Consider the following 12,241-nt stretch of genomic DNA (forward strand, 5'->3'; position numbering starts at 1 on the left):
TCGCCCAGTTGCATTCTTTTCACCCACTCCCCAGTCTGGATACAAGTGAAACATTCACGGAAATATCGTAACCTATCTACAATCACGCGAGTAAATGATTAATTAAAACGTGATAATTAAATTCGTGCATAGTTAACCGTTAAATAAATGTACAAATCCATATAATGCTTGACAAACGAGAAGGCTCTACAGAGAAATTAATGGAGGTTGGTTGAGAAGAATATATATTTATTAATTTATTGATTTGATTGTAGTTTTACGCCTACTTTAGAATATTTCGCTCATGCGGCGATAGACAGTATTATGGTTGGAAGAAACGGCGCCAAACCGGAGGAAACTCACGACCATTTGCAGATCGCTGTTAGACCAGGGAACATGTATAGGCCTATGGTACAGTTACATTATTCCTGTTCTGTCCATGAATCATTGTTTGTTTTCTTTCACGGCTTTTCTTACAGAACCTCCACCACATCAGAGCTCGAAATAGATGAGGAAAACTGCGAGGTAGCTCCTTGTTCTTGTGTTTTCCTCCAGGATGAGTTTGTACGAAACTTCGGCTACAAGGCGCCCAGTCCACTAGGCTGGATCGAAAAAGATGGCTTCGAGGGTCTAACCAATCAAACAGAGGCCGTGGAACTGGATGACGAGATCGAGGACGGCGTTGTTGTGCATGTCGATTGCAATGAATGGTAAGTGTAAGAGCTACTTTACGGTGTAAATACATGGAAGGCGAAATTCAGCTGAAGAACGAGATTGGTAGGTTGTGAGATGGACTGTTCACGTGTAATTGTTGAACGTATTGTATGAGTAAATTTGGAGATTTTCGGAAAGAATTATTTTTGAGGGCCTTTGATTTTATTCGGTTAATATGGTATTATCCGTTTGTAACGAAGAAGATATTTTTCAGTGCCACTATCACCACAGTGGTAGTATTTGAGTATTTGGTTAAACACCATGTTTTTGTCCACTTGTAGCTCATGTGATAACGGGGCAATGCACTGTTCGAACGCCACATGCAGTGACGACTGTCGCTACACTGAATGGTCTTCGTGGTCCTCCTGCTCCAAATCATGTGACGTAGGTCAAAGGTCGAGAACACGTGATGCCATTCCTGGATCCCTGGCCGGCAAACCGTGCATTGAAGAGACTCGCGAAGTAGAGGACTGCAGTACAGAAAATTGCTTCAGTATGATTAATCTGTGTTATCAAAGCGATTTTTTGTTTAAAACGAGATTTAACTCTCTATATATTAGTAAAATGTGTTTCTTGGTTGCTTGTTCAGATTGTATTGTAATCATGTAACGCTTTGACTTGGAGTCTCAGCACCGGAATAGTTTTCGTTCTAATGCACAACAAAAGAAGGTTGGTCGGGACTAAATTTTTGTTGAATTGTAATTACGTGTTTGAGCAACTAACTGTTTAAGCTGAACAAATAACCACCAAACAAACAACATTCGTTTGTATTTTTCACACGTGTTTGCATATTAAAAATTATTTCCTGTAAAATATCAGACATAGTGCAGCTTACACTGATATGGTATTTTCATCTTTTATGAAACAAAAGTAAACAATTTGGTAGGCTGTTGTTTCGAAGAAAGGAAACCAACAAGTAGGTGTTCAATCATCAAAAGGTCTGACAGCAACGAGCGCACGGTTGTGGGTTTTCCACGAGCTCTGCCTGGTTTCTTCCCACCATAAAGATGTCCACCGTCGTGCATGTGAAATACTCCTGAATACGACGTATATCTCCAATCAAAGAAATAAATAATGAAAAAATCATCATAACACAGAGCGCCATAGTATAAGCAAAAAAATATATATCTTTAGTATGGAGTTATACAATAATCAAGAAATTTAATTCTCGTAAGTTTACTAACAAATCATTTGCTGTTTCTTTTCAGTACCGCCCGAATGGTCGCCTTGGGCACCGTGGGGCGAGTGCTCCGCGTCTTGCAATGGCGGAGTGATAACCAGAACGAGGCTGTGTAACGCATCCGGAATTGTGACAAAGGACAACGACTGTGTAGGAGAGGCGTTAGAGTCGATGAGTTGCAATACGGATCCATGTGTTACGCGTACGTGTTTAGATATATTTCCACATAAGGCGTGTTTCGTTGTCAGACCACACATGTATATATGTACACCTAAGAACCTTGTCTTTCGTACTTATCAGTTTTCCTGTCGTTTGTGATGACAAATTAGGCAGTGATTGATATGACAAAGATGATATAAATACGCGAAGTTTTACGACACAATGATCATATGACGACATTTATTGTATACGTTAACTACGTTCCTATGTAAGACGGAAAACATAATATAACTTTCAGCAAAGAGAATTTAACCAGAGCAGCGACGACAGTGTTATACGTGCAGCACGAATAAAGTGATAGCACGACTGAAAACTTTTTCAGGGCGTTACTCGATCATTTATCATCATCACTATATGTTAGATAGCAATTTTGGGTGAACACATTTGTTTTTCCGATTACTTTGTCCAGCCAATGTGGTACCTTCATGCGACGGCGGGAAAGTCTACAAGAACTGCTCAGAGAGTTGTCCACGAACCTGCCAGGAACTGCGCATGTCCGCTATCTGCATCGAACCCGAGGCATGCGAGCCCGGATGTAGTTGCAAGGAGGGAGAAGTGGAATACAGGGGTCAGTGTATCCTGGAGACTAACTGCCCCTGCTATGACGAACAGGGTAACGAGGTGCCCGAGGGTATCGAGGTCAGGAATTCACCCTGCGAAGTCTGGTACGTTTGTGACATAATGTAAAATACACTGGTGTTGAAAGTCTACAAGTTATATTTATGAAATGAATCTAATGTAAATCGATATAAGGAATAGCAACAACTACCTGAAATGTGAACTTTCCTTTATTTGTTACAGATTTTACTGATCTAAACAAGTAATTACAAACATAGACAGACCTGGACTCTTTTAACGTATATGTGCCCTAATGTAATTTACAACCTGAACCACAAAGGTTTGATTTTCGAATTCTGTTTTCTCTTCCAGCACTTGTAAAATGGGAGAACTGGTGTGCTCTGAAAAACCAAACTGCAAAGGTAAGCTTTAGTCTTGTCTCTTGGGTTTTTGATACGAGTGAAGAGTGACGGTATTCGTCTTAGTAAAATAGCTTGGAAAACAAGTACAAAGTTTGGTTGGTCGAAGTGAAGATGTGTCATCATTATATATTCACATAGCTTAAACACAGGTAGGGTGTCGACTTCCGAGTCTCGCATTTACAACCAAATAAAAACTACATATTATCTGGCGTTGCCGATCGCCCACAAGCGAATCATAAAATCTCCATACTTAAAACAGATCTGCATTAACGAATTCAATAAAATCTAACGCGTATATACCTGTCGCTTCGTTTAGCCACAGTCATCTCACAACAACAATATGTTAGGGTTCACAATGATACGGACGTTTTTATTCGTCATTCTGGATTATGTTACCAGGTTTGTGAGCTCTTTTGGCAGAGGTAGAAGGCTACAAGACCACTGCATGGACAGTGTACCCCATTTCTTTCAACTGTTAAACACATACTCTCTCAATGATTTTGAAAGTTAAGATTCATTCACTAAGTGTACGTAAAGCGTCAAACAGAAGCCGTGCCTCAAACGAAAGGCATCAGCGAATTGTGTAAATAAATAGTTCAAAACATATTATTACATCTTGTCTTTCTGAAACATTCCGTCAAAATTAATTATTTTCTCAGGTGAATTTTGAGACCTTATGCTCCATACGTTTTTCACATTATTAATTAAACATGAATTAATTAAAAACTTATTAGTATGGCCCTAAGGTAGTTCATCAGAGATGTTACAGAAAATAAATTGCTTATTATAAATTAATATTTTTGAAATGATTTGTAGCGAACTTATTGAAATTCTTATGAAATCAGTGCTGTTAGGTCACATCACTTAAATGAGGCCTAAAAAGCCTACTTTATATTACTATAATTGCTTCTTATGGATTACAAAAATTCTAAAACGATAAATGAAAACAGATTTTATACACTTTTGCACGGAGCCTCTGAATGGTACCTCTTTCTTGTGTAACTTTCTGGTTAGCTAAGGCATTTCTGTCCAACAGACCTTCAAATATAATGAAAAGTAAAAAAAGTGACATCACTTACAACGGTACGTTTAGTTTAATAGATATCCAAGGCCCGGTTGTTCAAAACTGGTTTAAGACTTACTACCAGGTTTAACCTTAAGCCAGTTCTTCAATTTTGTACTGAGCCTTAAAAATCGTGCAACATAACAATAAATATGCTGTTATATTTTGACTTTGGATAACTGTACTGGATGCCGAGTTTGGCTAAAAACTTAAATGTAAGATAAATGTAAGATAACGTCGAGCGACCGGGCCCAGGACATTATAAAAGCTAACACAAATCCGAGTAAAATATCTTTGCTCCAGAAATTATGGTTTATAATTATGTGTGTAGTCAGTTTATTTTGTGACGTCGCTTTCTAAGACACTGTTCCAAAATGTTCTTAAGTATGTTGTTTATCTGCTTTTGCAGCACCTTGCCTTCAGACCGAATGGACGCCTTGGGGAGAGTGCAGCGCCACCTGTGGGGAAGGAACAAAAGCTCGATATAGGTAATGGAAGAACTGACACCTCAAAATCAACATGGCAGATTATATTGCAAGATACTGCGAAATATCTACTGCACAAAACGTCTTCTTAGCTAAATGAGCCTGTCACATTTAACTATCTGCTAATTAAGAAGACATTGATCCTGTCTTATTGTTATAACTTATCTATTTTTTGGCGTTTCAATATCGTTACCATTTCATTTATGCATTTATTCGATTGTTGTTCAAATGGAATGTCGTTGAATACAGCGTAAAACCAAATAAACAAACAAATCAATTAATGCTCTAAAATTTTTCTTTTATTTTTACCACTTTACTTTTCACCTAATTTGCCGACAAATTTACAACGAAAGAAAAATAATTGTATTCCTTATTCTTGTCGCAAAGATAGACGACAAAATCATTTCATACCCAGCGAAACTTAACTAAGTAATATTGTGACGTGATAAGAAGAAAGAAAAAGAAAGAAAGAAAAAAGTGCTAAACACTAGTTTCTGTATGTTTAGGGCATGGGTTAAGCCTAACAAACCTGGAGAACTGGAGGAGTGCGGTAAACAGGAAGTGGAGACTACAAACTGTACCATTATGGACTGTCCACCGGCATGTTTCATGGACAATTCTACCTTCAAAATAGGAGAGCTGGTTAGTGAAGATAAATGCACGACTTGTTACTGCAGAGAGGCTGCTGGAATCATCTGTAGCGACAAAGAGTCTGCAATTGGTAAGTATACCGATTAAATACAACCAAAGGTAATCAATGTGATTAGCGATGTGACATGTAACACAAACTAAGTATTACGTTATAGCAGTCGTTATTTCCAGCAACCAGTAGAAAGTTCTAGGTGTCCCCTGGGCACCCCCTAGTTTTCTCCCATTACAATGCTTGCCGACGTGGTATAAATGAAATATTCATAAGTGAGGCGTAAAATACCAATGGAATAAATAAATAAACCAACCTGTCACTGTAATTCTCTTAAAAGAAGAGACAACAAGCATAAAGGACTCTATCATCAGACTGAAAACTATTTTCAGTTATTTTCCACCTACGTAAACCTGTTCAAAAAATGTGAACACTTGCCATTCTGTGCTGCAGGGCTTGTGAAGCGTTTCTTTGCGTCACCAGCACAACTATACTGAAACAGTTATGTACTGTACAACAGAACAAATGGGTCAAGCGCTGTGTTTGCTATATTGTTCCGTAACACATCCGTAACGGATTAGGATGGCTTTACGCCACGTGATGTCAGGGTGTCAACTACTGGACCAGTTCGGGAAACCCGGCCCTGCGTAATACGAAGTTTCAGCGCAGCATATCTCTTCATAGGGAAATAGTTAATTACGTATTGTAACAGATTTGAATAATTCATGCTTTTTGGTTCATGAGAAACCTATTTGGTTTCAAATTTGGACTTTAAAAGTGGAAGTTGTAACTTCCTCGCTTGGCGTTCAGCATGAAGGGAAGAGTGCAACGACTGGTTATATAGGTTCGGGCGGGGCAACTTACTTGCCTTGGGTAAGTCGTCTCAGTGAAGCAGCACTAGATAAAAGAGCGGTGGAAATCCGACCTGCAACAAAGAGGTACATTACATACACTCTAAAGATTCATTCGTCGTCATACGACTGCTTGTTGAGCACGACATTAAACCCCAAGCACTCATTCACTCATCTCAAGATATACCCGCTGTCTACATAGACTGATGATTTCCGGAATTTGCTAAATAACTGTATGTTCTCTTTTCATTGACTCTCCACCCAGTTTACGTAGATAAGTTATCTGCACATATCCCACATCTATCTCCAGGATTTATGGAACATTTTGGTTAATACTCGTGATCTGCTACATTGCAAATTACTACAAACTTCTGGAGGGTACTAGTTCCAATATTAAAATACCCTTGCAGACCGTTTCTTCATTCGACTGGCTCTACATCAGTGCATATTTGTTTTTTCAGTCGACGGTGGTTATAAGGACTGGACAGACTGGAGTGAATGCAATTCCGAGTGCGGACTCGGTGTTCAGTACAGGAACCGGACATGCAATAATCCGTTACCGAGCTGCGGTGGGAAGCCCTGCAGCGGTCCAAACTTCGAAGAGAGGGAGTGCAACTCCAGCGTGCCATGTGAGTAGATTAACCTTACATGGAGGTCAAAAAGACTGACATACAGACATAACGTAATTAATAGACTTCTCCAGTCGTACGTTGGAAGGTCTGTCAGCAACGTGCGGATGGTCGTAAGTTTCCTCCGGGCTCTGCCTGGTTTCCTCCCAACATAATGCTGGCCGCCATCGTATAAATAATAGGGAGGGCGAGCCCTCCGCAAAGGGACGCAAATCTTGAGAGTGAAGGACCAGCGTGATGCCTATTAGAGTAACATTATGACAACTCTACTTGAATTCATTATCACTTGTAATATTATTGAATAACTGGTATTGCTATTCAGGAAGTTAGAGGAGAGCACGATTCCATCAGTTATAAGATTTGCTTGACATTTTAGAGGACTGGTGAGCCCCACTGAGATACTGTCATCCAAAAGTGGTAATTTGGCTAATGTCGGTATACATTTATACACGCTTGCAGGCTGCGAAATTAGTGACTGGGGCGAATGGACGGAATGTTCTGCCTCTTGTGACGGCGGCGTCCAGATTAGGGCGAAGACAGCAAACTTTGAGGATTGCCAACTGCCCGATCCCGAAACTAGGCCATGTAATACCCTCCCTTGTAATGGTGAGTTTGTATGTAGTCGTAAACTGCTTGTATTGGACAGGTTTCCTCGCTACTTCGCTCATTCGTATGAACCATTATTTTCGGCGGAGCTGAATGGCCCCTGATTAATGGGATCGCCATGTTGGCCCCTGATTCATGGGATCGCCACGTTGGCCCTTGATTAAAGGGCTCTTCCGATTGACCCCTGACTAAAAGGATCGTCCGATTGACCCCTGATTAAAGGGATCGCCCCATTGACCCCTGATTAATGGGCGCGCCCCATTGACCCCTGATGAATGAGATCGCATGTTCAACTCCAGCTCCAGCTCCAGCTGGTTCCACTGCGGCACAAAGTCTATGCTATTTCTTAGATGTACCTTTTCAACTCCGCGCGCTATGAGCCAGAGATCCATGTGTATAATATATATGTATATATGTCTCTGTCTGGGCCGCAACAGCAAGTTGATTACTGAGTTGCTGCAAATGATCTAGAAATTTTCTTAAGACAAAACAAAAAATTGAAGCAAAAAACAAAAACAAACAAAACAAAAAAAAAATAATAAAAACAACATTTGCACGTATTTTGCATTAATTTTGTGCTAAACACACATGGATAATGTCGCCTGTATTGCGTGTAAAAGCTGTTTACACACATATGTTCTATCAAATACGCTGAAGGTTTATGCGAAGGTGCTGTACAAAATCGTCTCTTTTGTTGTTGTTTTAGAAACTTGCGTCACTACCGAATGGAGTGAATGGAGCGCGTGCTCAGCTGAGTGCGGGTTGGGCAATATGACCAGGTCACGTGACTACAAAGGAGAGAATGGCACGACGAAGTGTTCAGATGAGCTGACGGAAACTGCACCTTGCATGATTAAAGACTGTGGTAAGTCTTATAGTTAACAGTAATGAAGTTCAATCAGTGGAATTCAAACTCATATAGACTGGCAAACAGGTCCGATGATTTCTACGTGCATCACCATCTGATCTAAAAACCGAAGATATACTAATATATAGCAGTTCATCCATCCGAGTGGTTCAGTATTCAGCCACATGATAAAACCGGCATCGGTGTAACATCGCTGACGTTCTGTCATGGAGGAAACATGAATGGAGGAAAAAGATTGTACGTGCAGGCCTACTGATTTATGCTGTTTTCACTCAATTAAATGCAGACTTCTGTTTGCATTGGGGGTGGGTGGTGGTGGAGGGGGAAGATTGACTTTACGAACCATATTGACAATGACGTCACGCAATTTTCCTACTCCTGTATGTGTCGCAAGTGACATAACACAATTTTCCTACAACTATATGTGTCGCCAGTGAGACCCACACTTTTTCCTACACTTGTGTGTGTCACCAGTAACGTCACACAATTTTTCCTACACCCGTGTGTGTCGCCAGTGACGTCACACAATTTTTCCTACACATGTATGTGTCGCCAGTGAAGTCACACAATTTTTCCTACACCTGTATGTTTCGCCAGTAACGTCACACAATTTTTCCTACACCTGTATGTGTCGCCAGTAACGTCACACAATTTTTCCTACACATGTATTTTACACCTGTAATAAAATTCCCGTACAAACTACTCATAAAGTGCATGTTTGTGTTACTAAAAAGGGAATCTGAAATTAAATGCTCTACTTAAGGGCCAGAAAGAAACATAACCGACCGTGACGTCACTGTGACATACATTATCAATCTGGGCGTATAGCGCACTTTATAATGAAAACATCTGATTTTTTAGATTCAGGTTTCTTTGATATTTCTACCGGTGCTTAATTCAAGTCTTGTTGGTTTTCTTTTTTTTTTTGTAAATCAGTGAAAAAGGAACGAAATACTGTCAAAAGGAAAAGCGTGACACGTATAAGAATTCTGTTTCAGCATACGAATATGTGTAAACATACCAGGTGAAGTTATGACGCCTGATACCAGGTGAAGTTATGACGCCTGATACCAGGTGAAGTTATGACGCCTGATACCAGGTGAAATTCTGACACCTCTATTCAGGCGACATTCTTTTCTTGAAGAATATATATTGATTAAAATTGATGTAAACCGTTAATTACACGTTTACTCCGCGTTCTTCCGGCTTTCCTCCAGCATAAAGTGTATAGGTGTTATATAACTGAAATATTTTTGATTTCGTTGTAAATCTCTAATCAAATAAATAATATTTTGATTCAGTTTGTGGAGATGATAACGAAGTCTGGTCTAAAAACACAACGTGCGAAAGGACCTGTGAAGACAGATACAATGTACAAGACCCAGTACAATGTGTCGACGACAGCAGGGACTGTATGTGTGCTGAAGGATTCTACAGAAAAGACGGGAAATGCGTGAACTCGACGACGTGCAATGAGTGCAGCGTTAACGGGGAGACGAAACAGGGCGGAGAAATGTGGACGAAAGTCAACGACAAATGTTACGTCTGTGAGTGTGTGGCCAGCCATGTGATCTGCTCGCGGGAATGCGAGATACCGACTTGTGAAGAGGTGAGTAGGGGGCTGGGATAGGGGAGCGGGGCAGGTTTAAAATTATTCGTCATGGATATTTACCAATATTTTGTTGATTAACCGTTGTTTACTGAAAGATTGTCATCCAAGCCTTGTTTTGGAATGATGTCAGATTCCAGTGACATGATAACAATGAAGATAAGCATCCTGTAGGATCAACATCGTCGAAGTTCTTGTCTGAATAAGAGTACTATATCGTCACCAAATTGGAATTGTGTAAAAACATTTCTATAAAAATAAGCACTATGTGTTGACATTGACAAAATATTCAACGCTACTTGGTATTGGATTGGATGTGTAGACAGAATAGCGTTAAGAATAGCTTACATTCGCTTGGTAGAATTTTCATCAATCTTCTTGTCTCACTCGCTTTCACAGGGAGAGGAACTGAGCTACGACGTGCCAAACCCTTGCTGCCCCAGGTGTATACCTGTTCCAGGTAACTTGTAGTTGCATGTTTGAACTGATTGATCGGTTGATTGGTATTTTAACGCTGTTCTCAACAATTGCACACTTTGAATACGTTATAGAATTGTATACCTTTTATATCCGTTAAAACCACTTACCTTTGGATTTGAAAGCATCGGGCTTTCACTTGTCTTATAGTGCTCTCATTGTTTGCCCAGAAAGCAATGTGTCTTCGAAATATGATCTAAAGTGCTGACTCCTACCTTTGGATCGGGGACACAAATAACGGCTTATTTAAGTATACCTGTAGTTATAAGAGGTTATACATCTGATATGAATACAAGTGAAGGATGTTTTTGTAAATTTGTATATGTATACTTATACTATCTGAAATAGATCAACCACACAAAAAATATACAAGAGATATAAATGTACACTGAAAACTTCTTTCCATGAGAAAATGAAGTTTTTTTTACTGCAAACAACAAGGTGAAATAGAACAGACGTCAGTGGTGTAAATGTGACCTAGCATTAAAACAGGAAGTTCACTCAACACCTGTGATTTCATTAACCTAACCAATAAAAAGCATTTAACGGCTGTACATGGGTTTTGACACACTTGGCCCAGTTTAAATAACTTCAATGTGTATTTCCCCAGTTACCTGTTCGCTGCACGTGCGCCAGGACTACCTAGTTGACGAGATCTCGGGCTGTCGCTCTGTAGAACAAGTTGCCATCACGTCTTGTGCCGGAGGTTGCGGAACCTCGTCTTCTTCTCCACTGCTGATGATGTCACGTGACATGGCAGCCACTCAGAACTCCTGTGAGTGTTGCACGGGCGAGGTAGCCGAGGTCAAAGCCGTTACCGTTGAGTGTGGCGAGGAGAGGGCCCGGCAGGAAGCCTTTTACCCCATCCTCAAGGGATGTTCATGCAACCAGTGTTTAGGCGACGTAAGTATCCCTTGTGATCGTGACGATCCGGGCAAGCGTTGCAGAGTGTCGTAAGCCCCATTTTATACTGTACCCGTAGATTTTGTTGCCTTTTGTCACACTTTTACTCACATTTAGCATAAAATATACGTGACAATATCTCCTGATATTATGTGCATAGAAACGCATTACGGAATTTCTGTACAAAATATCACACGACAGTCGCAAAATACGTCAAGCCTTACTCACATGCTTACCTACAGTGAAAATGTACTTGACCATGCTAATTGCACAAGATCAGTCGTTGAGATAGCTTTGTAAAACCAACACCAGATTCAAATCGCCTCTAATTGTTTTCATCAGATGTGTGTGTGGGAGAAAACCCAGAGAGGTTTGTGATTTATAGAGATGATATAAATGTTATTTTGGTGGGCTGAACATTTGGGATTGTGAATTCATCATACCAGCCCAGCTTTAAGGTCCATAGTCAAAGGTTTCACTTGGAAAACATGTAAAAATTGCTGGGAGTTGAACTGAAGCTGCTGAAATGTACATATGTACATTTGAAAAAAGTTATATGGACAGCTATGAAGAACAAATCACGCGGGAATAGACGGCGTGTAAGTCAGAATAAAATGATGCATATCTAGACTCTGTTGTTGACTTGGTCTCATGTAAGGAGTTTAAAAGTACATGTAAATTCTGACTGAAGCAAATGCTTCGTTTCTGTTTGTTTTTTAGTAACTGGATACAACGACAACGGAACTTTTACAGAAAGAATAGGTTTGTCATCAAATTTATTTCCTTATTTATTTGTTTTTATTTTTTATCGTTTCATCGTTTTACGGGTCGATCTTCGATTTTGAAGTCAAAGGCCTTTGGCTGGTGCACGATCTTGGATTGTGTGGATTACAATCAACGGTATTCCTCATATTTTGTGCCTCCCCACCATATGGCTGAAATGTTGCTGATATGGCCTTCAGCCAAAATTGTTCATATTGTTGTGGTATTTCTTAAAAAATTAGCTTACGAGCATTGTTATAAAATTACATGTTGCTC

General features: G+C 40.0%; 1 protein-coding gene across 1 annotated transcript in view; it reads left to right on the forward strand.

Annotated features, from left to right (window-relative positions):
• LOC135477728 (mucin-16-like) overlaps positions 1-11,257 on the forward strand; it is a 141,302-nt gene extending 130,045 nt beyond the window's left edge. Inside the window, exons 153-165 of the mRNA XM_064757923.1 lie at positions 459-689; positions 975-1,168; positions 1,902-2,075; positions 2,502-2,757; positions 3,023-3,072; positions 4,545-4,623; positions 5,127-5,341; positions 6,573-6,740; positions 7,200-7,346; positions 8,053-8,211; positions 9,516-9,823; positions 10,223-10,283; positions 10,911-11,257. Coding sequence (XP_064613993.1) covers positions 459-689; positions 975-1,168; positions 1,902-2,075; positions 2,502-2,757; positions 3,023-3,072; positions 4,545-4,623; positions 5,127-5,341; positions 6,573-6,740; positions 7,200-7,346; positions 8,053-8,211; positions 9,516-9,823; positions 10,223-10,283; positions 10,911-11,257 — 2,389 coding nt within the window. The remainder of the gene's footprint in view (positions 1-458; positions 690-974; positions 1,169-1,901; positions 2,076-2,501; positions 2,758-3,022; positions 3,073-4,544; positions 4,624-5,126; positions 5,342-6,572; positions 6,741-7,199; positions 7,347-8,052; positions 8,212-9,515; positions 9,824-10,222; positions 10,284-10,910) is intronic.
• Positions 11,258-12,241: the final 984 nt, after the last annotated feature.

Source organism: Liolophura sinensis, chromosome 11, assembly GCF_032854445.1.
Source record: "Liolophura sinensis isolate JHLJ2023 chromosome 11, CUHK_Ljap_v2, whole genome shotgun sequence".
NCBI lineage: Eukaryota > Metazoa > Mollusca > Polyplacophora > Chitonida > Chitonidae > Liolophura > Liolophura sinensis.